This window comes from Phaenicophaeus curvirostris, chromosome 8 (assembly GCF_032191515.1).
Source record: "Phaenicophaeus curvirostris isolate KB17595 chromosome 8, BPBGC_Pcur_1.0, whole genome shotgun sequence".
Lineage (NCBI taxonomy): Eukaryota > Metazoa > Chordata > Aves > Cuculiformes > Cuculidae > Phaenicophaeus > Phaenicophaeus curvirostris.
In genome coordinates this window covers 319,524-340,177 of record NC_091399.1, presented here as the reverse complement: position 1 = coordinate 340,177, position 20,654 = coordinate 319,524, and the positions used below count along the sequence as shown (strand labels likewise).

Genomic DNA, 20,654 nt, shown 5'->3' with positions numbered 1-20,654 from the left:
TTAAATGATACAGTCGGTTCTCAAATTCAGTGGCTCCCAAGCTGCTATCAATTGCATTCACTTTATTAATAAAAATGAATTGCCAGGTCTGCAAATCACTTACTTTAGTGCTATTAATACCTCAGTATCCAGCCCCCAGGGCAGTATATGGCAACCCTGATGAGATTTTTTGGAGCAGAAACTTTCAGAGAGCGTTTTAAAAACATCTCTCTCACAAGAGCAAACGCTTTGTTGACTACTTAGAGATGTCTGCCCCCTCTGAATATTTCTTCTTAGTCTGCAGTGTACATCTCTGCTGTATGTCATATCATGTCATGGCAAGAACTCTTAGAAGTGCGGAACCAATGTTTTACTGACACAGACAATATGACAGGACCGTGATCTTCATTAAAACCTGACAGTACAGCTAACAGAACAATCCTATTCATAATGCCAAACACGTGTTCTCCAGCACATTTTGGAAAGTAATACACACTTTACTTAGCGCTCCTCCCCACTATCCCATTTGTATGTACAGACTGAGAATTAAAAATAATTTTTACTACAATTTCAGGTATGTGTGAACTATGTAAAAGGCACACTATCCAGTGTTATCTAGGAAAGTGATACGGTATTTACAACATTTTCCTTAGGCAGAGCCTCTTAACTTCCAATAGTGTACCATTACAATTCCGAAAGCCCCAAGGGCCAGCAACTCTCCAGGCTAAAATACGAATAATTATTTCTGTATTATCATATTTCAGGATTTTGAAAAGACAGGAAAGGTAAGAATTATCAAAGACAGAGAAATTTCTTAGGTAGAAGACGTTTAATAACAAGGAATGGATTATAACTCATGCGTCCAGAGTAGAGGTAAAGTGAGGGGAAGTGATTTAACAGAAAACTGTACCGTAAGCAGCATAAAGAAGGTAAATATAAATGACTGTACACTCCTCTAATTGAAGAGCTCAGGGGCAACCACTGAAATGAACACAAAATAGGTCTGAAAAACCAAACCTGCTTCTCACACTAAATGAACTGTGCAACACTGCCCTAAGCCTCATGGACACTAAGTTTAGAGAGGTTAAAAATCAAAACGGACAAATCCATGGGAGGAGGAAAAATAAGACTGACAGGCATTGCAGACAAAAAGACAACATCTTTTTCATATGTGACTTAATTGCACTCTGCTAGAAGCTGGAAGAGTATTTGGGAGAAACACTGCATGCTTCCACGTATAGTTCTCTCACTTAGAGACAAGAGGATGCTGGTGCGTAACCCTAACAGAACTCAAAAGCCCTCCCTGGAAAAGGGAGAACCAAAAGGAGAAAAAAAGCAATTATATGGAACAACAAATGGAAAAAGGGAGGGAGAAGAAGGCTTAGAAACCTGTAAGGAATGCAAGGAGGCACCACACAGAATCCTGGCAATGCTCACCACTTCCTAGAGGCACCCAGGAAGCCAGTGCACACCACCCAGCAGTGCTGTGCCCACAGACAAAGCTGAAGCACAAAGCTGAAGAACCAGGCCTCACACCCGCCAAACCCTCCATGTCACACTCCCTCCAGCCCATGCTCTGTACAGTCACCTTAGCTAAGAGTAGTGGGAAGCTAAGTTCTACATCTTGCTGGGGACTGGTTATTTATTATTTCCATGACAGACTATGAATGGAGTTTGCTACTACCAAAATGATGCTGCCAAGATTCCTCTGCTTTGGAAAACCACAGTGTCAGGGTATGCCCAGAACATCAAGAGACGTGCCTCATCCCAGGCACACCTCCATGAGCACTGTCTCTTGGGCTGCTGAAGAAGGAATACTGGTTAGCCAGGCCTTGGCCAGAACTGGTATAAATGCTCTTATGAAGGAAAATAGCATTACTGAGTACATGTCTGGAAACGATCAAGGACAGCCTGTTGCACCACTTCGCAGACAGCTTTCCTGGGCAGGAAACACTCTTAGCTTTCATGAAATATCACTGAGACCCACCAAATTCAGTATTTCTGTTCCCTTCAAGTACTGCTTTGTTCTCAGGGAATAGTATTTTTTCCCTATCCTAGAGCAGCAGAGGGTGACTTTGGGTCTCTAGACACACAAATGCTACTGCCACTTCAACATAAATGCACACATGTGCTTGCACAGACAAATGCAGGATGCTGTTCAACCTCAAGTACTGACACATTACAGGTCCACTAGCTTCAACCAACAAGTAGGAAAGTTCCTCACCCTCAGAGGAAGGAGCACTTTTTATGACAGTCAGGAATTAAATTATCAAGGTTCAAAAACTCTTTTGCATAACCTGACTGCCACCTTGTCTCCAAAGGAGCTGAACTCATAAACCAGCCACACTCACAGTCTGGGGGAAATCGGAGATAGTACATGTAAATGTTGGGGTAAAGAAAAAGACAGGGAAGTACTCGTCTTGACGTTAGCTTTGAGATTTAGATTGTTTATCATCCATGAATGAAAAAAAGAGATAAAAGTAAACCCTGATGTGCAACCTGCTACCCCACAACTAGAAGAAACCACAAGTCACTATCAAGACCCTGCTTGCATGGAAGCACCTGGAACTCTGCAAAAGCCCTGCCTGCAACACATGTACAAACATACCAAAAGATTCTCTGACAGCCTGTAAAAGCATCCTGCGTAGACTCACCCAGGGAGCGATAGGAATCTGAGGTTGCTCACCGTCCTGACCATAAAAATAGCTGGAACATGTCAAAATTATAAAACTGCAGCCCTGACAAACAAGACGTGAGGGAATAAATTGATGGCTGAAATACAGTTATAAGCAAAGCACTGTAATGGGGTGACAAAACTACACAACCAGATGTTGACTCCACAGAAAATATGAGGAGAAAAAAGATATTTTCAACTGAAAAAACAGATGACATACATGTGAAGCTCCATTTCTCATTTAATCTAGATGAAGCATATTTAGATTCACAAACTATTTATTTATCTTCATGTTTAGCATTTAATATCAAACTTGAAATTACGAGAAAGAAATTATCATTTACACCCAAAATGGAGTTTAAATGCATTAAATTAATTTAAAGTCATATTGGCATAATCACTTACACTAAGTAGGATTTGTACATCAAATATGCATTTGAGAATCACCTGTTCTGGATGCCTTTTCATGAGGCCACAGTCAGTCTTTAAATTACTTTGCATTTATAATAGACCTAGTTTGTAGTTTAAGAATATTATTCCTGTCTGAGAAGTAATTTAAGACAATACATAAGTGACAGCATAACCTCAAAATGCCAAACAAAGCTTATATGCAATTATTTCAGACGACATACATTTTAAGGTTTATTTATCACTACTAACAATAATTGAGTTCTGACCCCAGCTCTGCTGACAACTCTTTGCTTCTAGCCAATCATTTCACCTGCACCTCCATTTAAAAGAAGAGCTCAAATGTTTGTATAAAAATGCAAAAGAAATGTAAAATTCTGGAATTTTTTTTTTAAAAATCAATATTTATTTGCACTAACCAAGTGCTTTAGAAAATAATAACACTGGAATGTGCAAGTTTTGCCAGAGCGTACTTAAACTTACATTAGCTTTAAAATGCAAATCCTCTACCAGCACATATACGCAAAAAGAAACTAAAAAGCACAGTGTGATACATTATTAACTATTTATGTACCAGTTTCCTTTCCGCAACTTTTGCGAACTGCAAATTTAGCTCAGCCCCTTTCCCCCAACTAAATTATTTGTCTATTAGTGTTTTAGAGGTGTTCTTTTAAAAATTTCAAATATAAGGGAAATAACCTGTATGTTTTGTGTGAAACTGTGGGCTGTGGTTATGTTTTATAACTGCTTAAGGCTACCTACCCTGTTAAGATCCTCTATTTCAGAACTGAAGTTTGTTTCTCCTTCCATCATTTCCTCCTCTTCTAATGTCCGTTCATCATCAAAGTCATGCACCAGCATATCAGCTGATGGATCAAATTCATGGTCATCAGATGTTGCTGAACCTCCTGATAGAAAACATTTTAAAGAATGTTTTTAGTTAGATCATGGCCTCACAGACTTTATTTTTTTTATTTTGGTGACATTTTAATATTCAAATTGTACAGAGAAATTAAAAGATCTTCAAAATCCCTCAATAATTTATCTTAGGGAAAGCCAACCTCATCATTCGGCGGACAGTGAAAGTTGTCCTTTTGGTGGTAGGAGATCATGGAAAAAAAGAACCAAGAGACACTGTTTAACCAGTCAGCTCTCAAGTGCTCTGTATCTGGACATTGGGCTCCTAGTTAAATGTTTGTAAAATGTTCAGGTTTTGGAGACTTAATTCCTAAATAATAATAAACCTGTCTGAATCAAGAGTTCTGCTGGGAGCAGAAATACTGAGGGCAGTTGCTTCCTTGATAATTTGCAAGCTTTCTTGCTTACAATTAGAAAGACAGTCTAATGACTTTTCAAAAATTTAAACTTAAAAGTAAGCTTCGTGGGTATGCAGATTTTACTTATGATGCAGAATCCTTAGTTATTTTTCCCCAGGAAGTTTTTTCACAGTTCTTTGTAAAGAAGTCTGGTTGCATTTTATGACAATGAAAAATAAATGAATGGATGAATGGTTTGGCAGATGCAGCATTTTTATGTAATTCAGCAATACTTGATTCCTAATCCTAACCCCAGTAACATTTTTCCACTTGTCTCCATGGACAATTTAAATTTCATTTTCCAAAGCCTGAAGATCGTACCCACGCTAAGGGCACAAGAGGAAGCTGGTTGACTGTAAGGGTTAAGTACACTTTGTAGTTGGAAGTGGTAAAGCAATTGGCTGTTTCTCTGAAGGGAATAAGAGCTCAAGAGACAAGGGCAGTAAGGATTGGAAAGCTTTTCCACTAGTAGGATGCCAAAAATCTTGGAAATAAGTAACACTAAGTACAGTGGTACCAAAGTGAACAAAACCCCAGATATTCATAACTTACTCTTAGGCTGACTGTGAGATAGCCAGTAGCTCTGGGATACTGGGATATCAGAAAATAACCAGCCTTAAAAGCAGAAGTCACAAACCCCCTCATTTTTAGTAATTCAATGAGTTAAAAAACAATTACTGCTTTTCCTGTTGCTTTTGGTCTTGATACTATTACGCACAAAAACATACATCAACAGCATATCTATTAATTGAGAGCGTACAGTGCCTTAACTTTTGACTCTATTTAACACTAACACCAGTGGGTTGCCATGCCTGGAGCGACGGAAGTTGTACTGCTGGGTAAAGCTGTCCCCTCCACACCCAGCACTCACTCCCATTGTGCTCTTCATGACGTGAGCGTTCCCCAACATGTGTTCATGCAGCTTTTGCAAATTTTATTTCCCCAGTGTATTTGGAAACTCAAATTGGAAGAAAGCAGTGACTATTTAAACCAGTACTGCCACCAGCCTATCCATCAATGATGTCCTTAGATTACCAACCGGAAGAGACCAGCAAAACCAGTTTTTGTAGAGTGCCCTCTTCCCTCACAATATTTAGGAAATATTAAAAATATTTACCTGGACTTGAAGACTCAATAGAAGGCTAAAAAAGAAAACACAGGAAATTATTCTTTTTATGTTGAATCTGTACAAACTCAATTCTGTAATTCATCTGACACAAAGCAAGCCACTGCAAGTAATATATTTACAAGTAAAGAACCACGAACATGCTGGGGTAATGTAAGAGAAATAGAATGCATTTCCTCCTTTATGTATCAATATTGCTGCACTATTTCAGCAGGAATAATTGGAAGAAATGCCCATTTTGTGATGCAATAATTGAGTTGATGAATGTATAAAATAAAGCAAAACAATTTATTCTGAAAATAGCATTACAGTTCCACCAGCAGGTTAGTCTTGCATAAACCAGCACTATTGCCAGGTGGGGGCAATGCTACCTTCTCTCCATCTCTCTGATAATTTCCAATCCTTCCTTTATGGTGATACAAAACTGAAAACTGACAGTAGTGATAGGTTAGTTTTTAACAGATCCAGCTCTGTTCTAATTCCATGTACTAAATCCCCTTTTCCACATTTCAGCTGTTTTCAGGAACAGACCTGATGAAATGGGTTTTTTCCAAGTCAGGAAGACTGACTTTTTACTGCCAGAGAGTTGCAGTACCCTTTTCCCTGCTACCTTATATAATATACAACATACAATATACAATGCGGTCTTCAGGAAAACTGCCTGCATTTAGCCAAGAAATAATTTAGAAAACTTCGATGTGCACATTCATGATAGATACTTGCATCTAGACACCAGTTAGAAACAGGTAAATTTAAATTCAAGTAAAAACTTGTACTATTATTCCAAGATTTTCTAAAGCATTTTCCTTCATCTCATAAGGCAAAGCAGTCACTTGCACAAGCCACTTCCACCCAAAACACCCAGCCCATGTATGCAGCAAAGTAAAAAAAACAAAATTAAAAAAAAAAATCTGTGTAATTTTAAAGTTCTTTTATATTAGCAGCTCTTAAAAGTTAGAAGAAATATGTCTTCTTAGGAATCACTGACCAATACTCACTTACCTGTCCGACTTTTTACGAGAGTCTACAATGTGCAAACGAAAACTCAAAATATATTTGCCTGTCTCAAGCAGAAAGCAGTGTACAGATGTAAAAACACATGTTCAGTATTTGCCTGAAGGGTGGATAGAAATATGATAGACAAGAAGATTTTCTCTCCTAACATTGTACAGCCTAAAGCAAATATAGAATATATAAACTGTCTTCAGGTGGAGCCCCTGCAGTCTGTTTTCCCATACTTATCAACATTCAAATATGTTTTCAGTTTACGTACAATATCTCTGCTGACTTGTAATAAATATCTCTTTTTAGGCAGAATTAGCTCTAAAAAGCTGTACTACACCAAAAAGGCACAAGACATGTTATCTGCACAACCAAGCGGACTGAAACTCACATGAAGTGTGTTAAGCAGGAAAGCCACTTTTGCAAAATGTTGTACAAGGACATGGGGAGTTTCACTGATGACTACAGTTTAACAGTTCTCTGCAAAGATTACCATACCAAATTCCAGTGTGGAGTATTACTAACATACGCTGAGCAAAAGTGGAGTGTCAAAATCAGCAAGCAATGGCAGACCTCTATTTAGTGTGTTTTATTTGCCTCATAAGCTTGTAAACCTAGCTAATTCATAACAGGTAGTACACAAATACTAGTGTGAATTAACAAAGTCTTAGCATATTCCTCATAGCAATCATAGGTGTGAAATCAAACCAATTCAAATGGTTTCCTTCTGGCAGACAGTGCTGAGAATGGAGAGACAACGCTGCATGTGCAGTGCAAGGTGAAAATAAGAGAAAGATAGACAACATTCAGATGTACCTTAGAACGTTTTAAAATCAAGACTAAGCCTTAGTAATTCTTTCATAACAAGCAGAAAAGAAACGAGCATTGCAAATACAGATGATAGCCATCCCTAACAAAGAGGAGCCTTTATGACCCAAAGAGGGCATATGAGAAACATAAACTGCTGGTATTAACTGCAACAATCTAGCAAACACAAACCAGGAACAGGGAGCGATTCACCAGGGCAGTGCAGGGACGCTGTGCTCCATATTATAAGGGAGAGGGCAGCTTTTCCAGCCTCATTACACGGCAGCCTCTGCCAGTCTATGGGGTCCCCTCAAATATGTCCAGCCTCATCCGAGACCAGGAAGCAAGCTACGGAGACCTCATCCTCATGCAAAGGCCCCTGGAATCTAGGGTTCTCTTTAATAAAGCACTGACCTAGTACAGCAGTATCGGTGCACTTTGCAGGACTATCAGAATACTTCACACCCAGTTATCCATAACACTCAAATACTGACTCATCATTACAACATCGACTGCTCTCTCTAAATCCAAGTGACCTGAATACCGAGTGGCTCCTGGATAGAAAGAGGAAAACAGAGCCAGGGCTGGTAAACATAAGGGAAAAAGTATTGCCATGACTTATGACTGAAGATCATCCCAGAACTGACTGCCCTCGTAGGAGCAGAGAGCTGGATTTAATGTCCTAGAAAGCCCTGAAGAAAATCTGAGGGATAAAACATGTTACTCGGTAAACAAGAAATTCTGCAAATGCCATCTTAAAACCGTTCTTTCTGCCCAACCATTAAAATGCACTATTAACTGGAAAGCCTTCACACAAGTAAACCCTCCTGCTAACAAACCCCCCTCTTTGCAAGATACTACCTGCACTTACACACGGCCAGTTTCTCTCTAACCCATCACTAAGACTATTGTTAAGGCTATATAATGCCTCCCTGGTTATTTTCTGATGTAACAGAGGTATTTGGGGGGGGGGTGGGGTGTGTCTCAGCTGGCAAATGGTTTATGCATTCATAGACCAGTAGGGCTAGTTACCACGACTTTGCAGTGGTAATCCACAGGGGATTTCTGGCTGGCCTGCACATGGGGAAGGTGCAGCCCTTCCTTGCTGATTGAGCTGCTTCACCCCAGAAGGAAAGCTCTGAGGAAAGGCCTCAAGCCAGAAAGAAAAGAATGAAGAAAACCAAGCATATAAACGAGGGTAACAGGAGCATTAGGGAGCTAGGCCTCTAAAACTGAAGAAAACAGGGTGGTCAGTAAGAAGAGGCTCATGGTACAATTATACTTGTGTCCAGAAAAATAACTGTGACTCAAAAGACAAGCGCACTTATGGGAAAGCAAACAAAGCTGAGACTCTGCTTTTCCTACAGCGCCATCAGACAGAAAGGGGTTCTGAGGGAAAGGCATCGTTCACTTTACTGTGACTTAAGAATAGCACAAGTTCAAGCAAACAAAATGGAGCCTGGTTTAACAGCAACAGCTCTGCTCTCATGGCAGGGAGAATTTAACCCAAAAGCACAGCTTTGCTTTCATCCCCTGCTAAGGATTTGCCAACAGCCAGACACCCCTGCAGGCCACCTCCTGGTAGATGAGCCTTGGGCAAAGGGGAACAATCAACTCCCCGCCTCAATTCAGAAGAGCAAGTTTCCTGTGTTGAAATCATCAACAAGCAGAACAAGGTCTGCTCTAACCTCTGCCCTGAAGCATCCTTTGAATTCATACACACTTTGCATGGTTTTATGTACACGTGCACATGCATAGATTTTTATTCGATTTATATACAATCTACAAATCTTGGAGTCTGTTGTTTCAATCCCACTAGAAGTTTTCAGGATGGAAAAGGTATCATTCCCCTCTTCAAGGACAAGGATCCAGACAACTACTGGCTGGGCCACCTGTCCACCTGACCCCCTACCCCCAGGCAGGTGATGGAGCAAACATGAAGAACAAGATGGTGATGATAATAGTCAGTATGGATTTACAAAAGGGAAATTATGCCTGACCAGCCCAAGAGCCTTCCTCGATGAGAGGACTGGCATGATGGATGAAGGGAATGCAGCGGATGCTGCTTGTCTTCACTTAAGCAAGGCTTTCCATGCCATTTCCCTTAACACCCTCAGACAAACTGATGAAGCAAACCTGAACAAACACGAATGTGAATGGAAAACTGGCTGGAATGGAAAACTCAAAGGATTGTGACAAGTGGCAAAATCCAGCTGGAGGCAGAGCCCAAGAATTGAAGGTATCCAACATCTTCACCAGGGACCTGAAAAATGGAACAGGCTGCCTGACATGACATCGGGTGGAGTGCTGGATGCAGCAGATAAGAGCACTGCCACTCATCTGGATCTGATCCATGTAGACAAGTATCTGATGTAAAGGCACACAGATGACTAAGCCAGTCTCTTCTCAATGGCATCCAGTCACAAGAGTCAATGGGCACAAACTGAAATACATTTAAACATAAGGGAAATCTTTGTTCACTTTAAGAGTGATGATGTGAACACACTGCCCAGAGAGGCTGTGGTGTCTGCACTGGAGGTATACAAAATCAGACTGGCAAGAAGTCCTTGCAAACCACTCTGTATCACCCTGCTTTGAGCAATGGGTTGGTCTTGATTATCTCCAGATGTCCCTTCCAACTTCAACAACTGCGTAGCTAAACACTCCAACAGATAATGCAATGGAGCCTGCCACAACGAAGCATTTTCCTCTTGAGTGTGGACATGTAGTGAGGCATAAATAGATCTCATAAAAGTCAAGCACAATTTAAGAAACAAAGCCCAGCTTCCAGTGATCTGAACTAGTCTGGAGAAGGAGTGACAGTTCAAGCAAGTAAACGGCCTTCCCTACAGGCTTGAAACACTGCTGAAAAAATCACCTCCTCCACAGCTCCAAAAGCACTGCTAAAATACTGCAATACCTTGAGAGTTCAGAATCATGAAATGAATGGTTTGGGTTGGAAGGGACCTTAAAGATCATCCAGCTCCACTCACCCTGCCATGAACAAGGACACCTTCCAGTAGACCAGGCTGTACAAAGCCCCATCAAACCTGGCCTTAAATGACCACCGTGACTTCTAAAAAACTCCAAAAAACTCCATCCTGGTCTACAGAATTAAAAAGATACAAATCCCAAATCAGAATATCTGCAAAAAAACCAATCACCTCCAGAAACATCAAGTCCATTTCAGGCCACCCCACAGAATGGATACATTCCTTGAGAAGTTCTAGTTCATCCTTTGCTACAGACTTCATAGGCAACTTCTAGAACAGCCTCCTGTCTACGTTCCTTTCTTTGAAACTTTGACTATTGTATCTACCTAGACTGTCCCAGTTTGTGGATTACCATCTCTGCATTTCTTGCGTTTCTAGTCTCAGTGATGCACTGTCAATCATTTTCTGCCTTCTATTTCTAGCTAGATGCAGTGTCACATTGCAACTCATCTATATTAATGGCCAGTTGCTGCCCAAAGTAGGGGTCTGACCTCTTCCCACTGCTCCATGTGCTTCTGCCACTTGCGCCAGATCCAGCAACTGGGAAGCTGCAGCAGGTGCTGGTTCGGTGCACAAATCTCAAAGAAAACTAACACTAGTTTTCCATCCTATTGGTGAACCAGAGCGCTTCACCTTGTGCCCCTTCAACTGCCAGACATGCTGCAAACAATCTAGAGCACAAGCCATGGAGAGGGTGTGTGGCAGAATATGAGGAGTAACCCTTCCCGTGACAATCTGTGAGCATTACACATGAGGTGGAAGAGCATCCTACGATTAGAGTTATTTCAAGACAATTAGTGCAATTTTCAATTATTCAGTACTATTTCCTTGCCTCCAAGTGATCCTGACTGGCTAGAGTGGAACAGATAGCTTTGAGGGCATTTGCTTAAGAAAATTTTCTGGCAGTAGTTAAAGATCATATGGCTACATTGGTATATTCAAATCTTAAGTCCTAGGCTATGGTATGTCAATAAAGCGGCAATTCCTCTGGAAAGGGACACCCTGTTCTGCAGTGGCTTTTCATTTTTTGCAGCAGCAATTCACAGGGAGGTGCAAAGCACTTTTTTGCCTCAAGTGCACTCAGGGGAACAAAATGCTGCTACTTATAAAGAGATAATGGTAACCACGATCCAGTACAGAAAAACTATGGGACACTGACAATATACGGGCTGACACACACAAACTGTTCTATATGCAGCTCTGTCAGGAAAGGTAGCAGTGAATGTTGTGGGTTCAAAAGAATGAAAAATCACTCACGAACTCCTAACTCATGGGCAACTATGGAGATCTGAAGTGACAAAGAGAATCCTCCCGTATGGAGACACTGTTGAGCACATTTGTTAATGTGTCAGATGTCTAACTAGAAGGAAATAAAACTTCTGAGATAGGAAGAAAACAAACTTAATGGTACAGAGAAAAAGAAAAGACACTGAGCAACAACACATCAGGCTTGGGTGGCACTAAAAGAATCTGCCACTGTTTTTACTTCATAAGCATTTTTAGGAGTCTTGGGAGATACATGCAGAGTAGGCATTTTCAATAACCAAGCCAAAAGACCATATACAGTACATTCTCCAGAGTAGGAATATAGGAATAAACGAACTGCAGTTGGTCAGTCTGTGTTTCAGACACCTTTAGACTGTCAAGTGATGAACCTGGTAGACACATATCAGACACAGAAAAACACTTAGACCTACAGTGTTACTCTGACAACAAAAACTCACTGGAATTCAGGATGTCTGTATTACTGTAATTTATGATAGAAGTTAAACAGTAAAACTGAATTGGCATCATGAGAGGTTTATTTAATGTCAACAGTCTTCTGGAAATATCCATTTTCAACAGCTTGTTTTTGAAACCACTGCGCTTCAGAAGCAGAGGTATGCTTCCAGGCAATGCCCATTTCTCCAGTCTGGTAGGAGATTTTCATGTCTTACTCCAATGTTTCATAGCTGCTTGGACTGCAATGCGATTCGCAGCTTTCACATTTTGGTGTAAGTAATGCACTGACTTTTCTCTTCTTACATTTCTCCTACAAAACTCCTGAACAGAACTGACAGGACACTACACAGTTTCACTTCCATTTACAAAATTACCGTTGTAATGGCTAGCATCTTTCATGCTGCTTAACACAATCAATTAATAATGAAAGATCTTAAGATCAGCAGTATCTGCAGTCTCTACAAGACAGTGACAAGTAGACATCCTACTCAAATTTACTCAGTTATCTTTAATAGCTCTTACAGCCTAAAACAGTCAAATACCAAACTTTAACTGTGTCTACATTGATAGCAATAAGCCTGACAAATTCATCAAGTAGATGCTCACATCTCTTGAACTCTGTTACAGAAAAATAACAGTTAATTTCTGGGCCACAGTGGCTTGCTTTAACATCATCTAGCACACAGAAAACTTTAATTGCCAAACAAACCTTAAAATGTAGCAATGTCACCTATTATAGAACAGCACAAAGAATGAAGCACAGCAGTGGGTAGAGGGTAGGTGTAATTACCTCACAAGCATACATGTATCTGGCTTCAGTATCACTAAAGCTACATTTCACTAAGCAGACTAATTAAAAGCAAACTATGGCTTTACAAGTAGTATAACAACATGCATTCTGTTCATAACAACACACATTTATTCCCAAAATGCAGATATACAGTTATATGAATAATACTGGAAGACTGCATGAAAAATGAAGTTTCGAATGCACAAGACTTCAACACTAACCCTGTAGATTAAACTGAGAAAAGGAGATCATCAACTCAAAAAAATATTTTAAGACTTATGCCAGAACTACTGAAATCTTCAGAAGTAACTGTTGCAGCCATGTAATAAACTCTCCAGTTGGCTAAGCTAAATGATGGCCAGGAGAAAAGGACTGTTTAAAATGGCGAAGAACATCCCTTACTCAAGAGGGCACGCGTTCCTTTTCATAAACAGGTATTTCAGTGGAAGGCTTACAGTTCCAGCCTACCCCTCTCTCCCTGTGTTGTATATCACAGTAACCAATGTGTCAGAGAACTGTTTGCCTCGTTTGTACCTCGGGGAAAAAAAAAAGCAACATATTGAAGCAAGGGAAAAAAATTACTGCAGCCCCTCATTAATGGTTCACACGTGAACATCTCTACAGTTAAAACTACAGTGACATCCAAGCCCTTGTGCACACAGAATGGAGCCTTTATATACATAGATTTTCACTTTTTTTTTAGTTTGCTTGCTAAACGAGAAAATTCTTGTATTTCAGATTGCAATGTTGCAACTCATAGATCATAAATGTGTACATCTAAGCAAAGGCCCCCTGACTTGGCCATTCCCTTCCTAGTCTTGATTCCACTTATGAGTTAAAAAAGACAACTTTTCCCCCACTGTGAGGACAGTGAAGCATTAGAACAGGCTGCCCAGAACCTTTCCTTGGAGGTTTTCAAGACCAGACTGGACAAAGCCCTGAGCAAGCTGGTCAGACCTCAGATTAGACTCTGCTGTGAGCAGAAGGTTGGACCAGAGATCGCCTGAGGCCCCTTCCACCTCATATTATCTCATAATCTTGAGGTTTGAGATTCTGTAGGTAGCCCTGAAAAACTACTTACTTGCCTACTGCCCTCTCCCCTCCTGCTTCTTCTGAGAAAAATATTGTGCAAGGTTTGGTTCTGTTTATTACTATCTCATTAAAAAGAAGAACTAAAAAAATTTGGCCTGAGCTTTTCTAGGGAAACTGCCTGATGGGTTTCAGAGTGCCTGATGTGGCTTTTAAAGCAGCTGAATCTGCCCAGTATCAACTTACCTATATCTTTTCACCAAGAAAAGACTGGAAAGGAGAAGCAGATACACAGTATTTCACAGGGGATACTGTTAACATGGATCTTTTAGACATTTGGTTTGCAACATGGCTTTCTCAATCTGCAGCAGCACACCTGAGGGGAAGCAAACTGCAGCCTTTAAGTAGCCTTTTTAAGTCAGTTCTGTCATTGAAGTCACAGTATCACTTGGGGACATCTTCCATAATGTAAATATTGGTAAAAATTCTTAAACAGAAAGGTATCTCAACTGCACCTCTAACAAAAGTAGCAGCTACTACTTTTCCAAAAAAAAAAAAAAAGCAGTGATCAATTCAGGGTAAATGTAAAACACTGAAGGATGGCAGGTGACAACTCTCCTTGGGGGGGGATTTAGCTTTCTCCAGCCTGCTATCTGCTCTAAACCTCCGTCAGAGGTTCTCGTGACACAGCAGGGGCAACAGAGCCAAGGTGCACCCAAAGCAAATCTGTACAAACTTAAAGGTTTCCAAGGAGTGACAATGCCATCCTTCCCCTTCTGCCACGCTTGCTATAGAGGGAGCAGCCTCTGGCTAGAGAAAACAGTACCTTGAAGTCCATGGGAAGGACACAGCAGGACAGACAGATGACAAGGACCCAAAACTGTCAGAGCAGCTTCTGATCACCCCTTAGACTTCTGAACTAGAGTGACTGAACACTGGAGCATGACCGCAACAGTTAATCACAATGCCACCTCTGTCTTATCTGAAGCATGCATTTTCAACTGGACAGTTCCTATTTGTTGTTATACTTTGTAATAGAAATGAACATCAGCCTCAATTTCTTGTAATAGTCTGAAATTTCTTGATAAGAAAAATCGGAAGTCCTATGGAACGATCATATCCTACCATAGGATTTCAGATGAAAGCAGATACAGTCCTAAGCCAAGTACCACAAGAAAATGTTCTTATGCACAACTTGTGACACAAATGGATTAGTAGTGAAATATTAACACAGACTAGGGCTTCCGGCCACAATAAAAACTCAAAATGAAACTGAGCTTCAGAACAATTCCGATGTCTGTCTAAAATCCCCCTGCTGTATTAGAATGAACTTTAAGTCCCAAGCACTAAGCCTGCAAACACCAATATTCTACCAGACACAAAAAAGTCCACAGAACTCTTCTATTATGACTGACAAAAAACCTAAACCCAAACAACAAACCAGCCCTCTTGTCCGAGATTAGAAATGCAGAATGCTAAATGCTATTGTTTTCCTTTCAATACCTTGTCAGAAAAACTGAGGGAATATAGGCAGTGGCTACAACCACTTTGGAGTTTATATTCCCACCAAGGAAGCGAGAAAACCAAATTCCCTGATCTACATTTGGTTCACAGACCCCTGTCTGAAGTACTCTACAAAAACTGCTCCAAAATGAAACAAACCAACAAACAAAAAGACAGTTAAAGCCAAGATCAAATGAGAAGAAAAAATTGTGCTCAACAGGATGGACTGATGTGAATCACCAATTTTAATCATGATTTAGATCAGTCATCAGGAAACCTTGATTTAATCTATTTTGACCTAATTTTCCATGCAGGCATTACTCACAAGCTCTGTCTGCCGTGACGATTAAAACATCTCAATCTGCAAACACATTAGTGACTGTGTTACCTTTACTACTGCTTCTACAAGGGAGGCCATTACATATTTATGCATATTGTTTTAAAGTAATAGTGTAGCTTAATAAAAATACAAAGACTAGGAATGCAAAAAAAAAAAAAGGTTATTAGAAGCAGTTAGTAGATCATTTATTTCTTAAATTTATTTATATTGTCCTGAAGTTGTTTGAAGCTGCATATGAAATCTAGAATTCAGTTAAATTCACAAAGTTCAAAACTCTTCAACTGAAAAGAAGCAGAACACTCAGAAAAAAAACTTTTACCAGATGCTATGAATTTAAAGATGACTTATAAAAGCAGTGCTGCACAATATCAATAAACTGATTTTCTGGTTAAAAGCAACTAAAATCCCAGAAATCCAAGCAACATTAAAGTGCGTTCAAAGAAATCAGGCTGAGTCAGTTTAACCATCCAGAGATACCAGAAGCAGTTTTGCTCCTCTCCAAGACATGCATGCTCCTGCCTCTTCCCACACTTGACTGACACCTTAGGAAGCCAATTCAAATTTTTTAACCCCACAGAAATTCACTCCGAAGAAGGAAAAACTGAAGTTCTTATTCCAGCAGGTCAGAAAGCTGAAGGACCCTGCTGAAGGGCAAGAAACACCAGGAGCTGGCAAGAAGATGGTCAACTACCTGTCCGAGAGCTGGGAGAAACAGGACTGTACTTCCCAGGAACGGTAACCAGACAGAGCTGTGCCAGACAAGGATAGTGTCTGAGGTGAAGCAGAGTCAGTCTCAGTGTTTGACAATTTTGGAAGGAGGAATACATTATCCCCATGACTGGTTCTGCTGCCCCATGTTATCCCTCACACCAGTTCCAGTGCCTGTTGGATCTTTCCATTAACTGATACAACGGGTCACTTTGCAGGAAACCTTTTACTTCTTTCTAAGCTAGTGAGCTGAATCTACCCACAGAAGTAGTTCAGGGAGCACTGACACAAAAGCAGGAGAGGGATCTCCTCTTTCTGGCAGCCAGGAGCTGTTAAACCACCTCAGCTATTGTCCACCCCCCTCCATAACCCATAATGAAAATCAGCTTGAAATTTAAACCAAGCTATGCCCATCAAAACACCACGTATCAGTCCTCCTACTATTCTTCAGCAAATCAGCAAGTTACTAAAAAAAACAAACAAAAAACCCAAACAAACAAAAAACAACCACAAATCAACACAGCTCCACATCATTTTTCCATTAGTTTTGTCTGTTTAGCACCCTGGCAAATGTGTGTTGCAACCTGAGTGGTGCATCCTATCATGGACAAAATAAGCAACAGCAGGAACTCAGCACTTCTGGAAGTCACCATAGGTATTTAACTGCCTCTCTTTTCAACACAAGCCTGACCCCAGCTCTTTTAAGTTTTCAGAATCAGAAGATCTCATTCTCACTTACATTGTATTCAAACCTTAGAATGGCTGAATAAACAAAAACCATTCCCTTTCAACTACTAATCAAGCTTTTCAGTCAAAAATCTTTTCTTCTCAAGAGATATCAAAATACTCTTATTTGGGAAAAAAATGCGCATGCACCACATTCACTCCCCCACAAAGACAAAATAATCAGCTTAACGTATGAAATGGCAACATTCACAACGCTTGAGCTCATCTGAAGATACGAGATATTTTCTTTCTGATTTCTGAACAGAATAACCTTCTAACGTGTTGGAATATTGGACTCAAACCAATCACATAAGCATGCTTCACAGTAAAATGAAACTCTAACGCAGGTTACTAATCCCAAACCTAGAACAAGTTTAATATATATTCAAATTATATTTTTTTTTGTCTGTTCTATATTCAAACTGGTAAGCACCAACAAAAGTGAAACAGCATTTTCTGTTCATTCAGTTTCACTTTCAGGACTCATTTACTTACTAACCAGACTCAGCGCTCCTGTCTGAAGCACCTTCCTGGCAAATTCAAAGAGTTTCATATTTATATTGTTAATTTACTGGCATTTATATCTCTAGCATTAAGGCCTGGCTGATTCTCTAGAACACAACACTTTAGGATCTTTCTTGACTGAAGGATGAGCTCCTGCGCATTCCTCCAGAAGTCATGAGAAGATTTCCAGCTGAGGAGGGATGGGAAGAGGGCTAGAGGCATGACAGCAGCTTGGCTTTCCACTCATGTCTTGGGCCCTTTGTCCACACAGGCAAGCCCGAGGGCTGTCTGAAGGATCAGTCTTCCCTCGCTTGTCTCAACACAGCATTATGCAGAGCACTGCTTTCCTAACACAGCCCTCTCCAGCATGCCTAGCACATCACCACGCAGCGGCAATCATCTTCAGTTCTTCTAGGTAGATGTTGATAGCCCAGCTTCAGTGGTGATGCCATGCTAAGGAGACTTCGCATCCTATTCCCTATGTATTTCATAAACTCTGCTAGGAACTATGTTTAGTACATTGCTCTTGGCTTAAATGACTAAAAGAAAATATTATTTTTTTAAAATCCTGATTGTTTTCTAAGCCAGAACGCAGCGCAGCCACGCAAGCTGTCTGCACAATTCAACGGCTGTGGATAAACGTCAGCTAAGCCTACACTGCTGCTGCCACCACTGTGCTACTGAACTCATCCCACAGGTGGATCAAAGCTTTCATAGCCCCTTTATGCTGCTCCTGTCCCTTAACCTGAAACAAAGAAGCCAAAATAGGACAAAGAATTCATCATAGCTTTTCTTCAATAAAGCAAAATGCTGGGGGGGGCGGAACCAACAGCCCTCTTTCTTTATTAGCAAAATATCAAGACCAACATGTAATAAAAGCCTTACCCATTAAAACAAAATCTATAAAGTGAAAACTAAATCCTGCTTGTCCTCCATACGCCACTTACTTTTTATTGCTCTCTGCAGCACGAGTCCCCTGCAGCTCTGAGGGCTATCGCTGCTCTAACGTCAGTGTAAGTACGTGACAATACAGAATAGGAAGTAATTCAGCCCGTGGCTCTTTAGCAACATGGCGAATTCCAGCTCCCACCAGAAGAGAGCCAGCACGAATATTTCACAATAACGCTGTGTTTAATTAACAAAACTTACAAGCACTTGGTGAAACTTGAGACAGAGACCCTGAACACTGTGATGCCTAGATGTGCATGCGCCCCAATGTCTCTCCAACTTTACAGGCAACAGAAGTTTAACAGCCATGTTTTTTTGACCCATAAATTACTCAGGGATCAGATCTGCCGTTCTCTGCCCCTCAAGACACAGAAAAACACAGAAAGGCAGATTCTTTTAATTTCTAATACTAGATTAGCATATTTCACACCAATAACAGGAAGAATGCTTCATCTGGGAGGGAACAATAACAAAATAAATTTAAGTAAAAATCCACACATATTCAGGAATTTCAAGGAGGAAGAAACTTCATCTGTTAAATATCCTAGTCCTGATATTTTCAACTCACACAGTCTGGCTGGAAGAAACGCCTGTCCCACAGAAGAAATTTTTTTTTAATAGCGTACCTTTCAAATAAGCATTTCCAATTCATTTGTCAACACTGTTCAAGCAGCAAATTACCTTAAGACAGGAATCTTAGGCTAACTTGTAGAAAACTTAATGTAATATTTCTCTATTCATCGGTCCTAACTTGCTTCCTAAGAATCAAGAGAGCTAATCGCCCAGATCCTACGGGGATGGACAAATCTACACCTCAACAACCGCACACATCTCCTGCGCCGCCTCCCATCGAAGAAAAGCGCTCAATAAGCTTTCATCCCGCTTCCTGCAACTGCCCTGAGAGACCTTTTTCCCGAGGTGTCCCTCCCAGGAGACCGGCAGGGCTGCCCCCCTCTCTATCAAGACAATTCTCCTTTGTCTTGATGACAAGAGATATTTAAAGAGAATAAATAGGTATTTTATCCTCAACGGGGCTGCGATGCGAGCCCCGGCGGGACGCAGGCAGCGGCCGAGTCCCATCGCGCTCCCCGGCGAACCGAGCGGCCCCAGGGCTCTCCGGCCCGTAGGGCGGCTCAGACCCGGCCCCGCGCCCCCCCCAAGGCCCGGGAGGCACCGGGAGCCGAGCGCCGGGTCCCGGCGCTCGGCTCCCGGTGCCTCCCGGGCCGGGTCCGGGCTTCGAGCGGCGCCCCGGGGCCCGGCGCGGCCTCCCCGGCCCCACAACTTCACTCGCGGGACGCCCCGCCCGGCCCCGCGCAACAAGTTCCCGGGTCGGCCCCCGCCCCGCCGCAGCGCTCTCACCTCCGCCATGTTCGCTGCGCGGGCGGCGGGGAAAAGGGGTTGGGGAGCGGGGGGGGGGGGCAGGGCCCGGGGGAGTCACATCATCATCGCCGCCGCGGCGGAGGCAGCGGAGCCGGCGGTCACGGGCGGAGCGGCGGCGGGAGCGGCGGCGCGGGGCGGGGCCAGCGCGCTACGTCACCGCGCACGGCCGCGCGCTGGCCACGCCCCCACCCGTCACTCAGGGCGCAGGCCACGCCCACCCCCCACTAGCTGGGTTGCAAGGGGCTGCAGGCCCCGCCCCCCTCACGTCACTCATGGGACTTGGCCCCGCCCACGAGTTGCAAAGGCCACGCCCCCTCCCGTCAATCAGGTCTTTATACTCCCCCTTAGCTCCGTTTGCGAGGGGCTGATGCCCCGCCCCTCATGTCACTCAAGGCCTTGGCCACGCCCCCGCTCATCACTCAGTACTTTGGCCCCGCCCCCAGCGCGGGTTCAGCGCGACGCCGGCCCCGCCCCACCTGTCAATCAGCCCCTTGGCCCCGCCCCGCCCGTCACTCGGGGCACAAAGGCTGCTGGCCCCGCCCCCGCCGCTCCCCGCACCGCCCCGGCCCCGCCGTTCCCGGGCAGGAACCGGCTCCGCTAACCGCGCGCCGGTGCCGCTCGCTGCCGCCTGGCCCCGGGCGGCGCAGCCGTACTCACGCGGAGGGCCGCACAGGCGCCGTCCCAGCGAGCTCCCCCAGG

General features: G+C 42.4%; 1 protein-coding gene across 1 annotated transcript in view; it reads right to left on the bottom strand.

Annotated features, from left to right (window-relative positions):
- The window catches only part of LOC138723155 (mesoderm induction early response protein 1), a 38,292-nt gene extending 18,226 nt beyond the window's left edge, over positions 1-20,066 (bottom strand). The window contains exons 1-3 of the mRNA XM_069862042.1: positions 19,935-20,066; positions 5,495-5,519; positions 3,824-3,969 (exon numbers count right to left, since the gene is read on the bottom strand). Of these exons, the coding sequence (XP_069718143.1) occupies positions 3,824-3,969; positions 5,495-5,519; positions 19,935-19,943 (180 nt within the window). The 5' untranslated portion in view covers positions 19,944-20,066. The remainder of the gene's footprint in view (positions 1-3,823; positions 3,970-5,494; positions 5,520-19,934) is intronic.
- Positions 20,067-20,654: the final 588 nt, after the last annotated feature.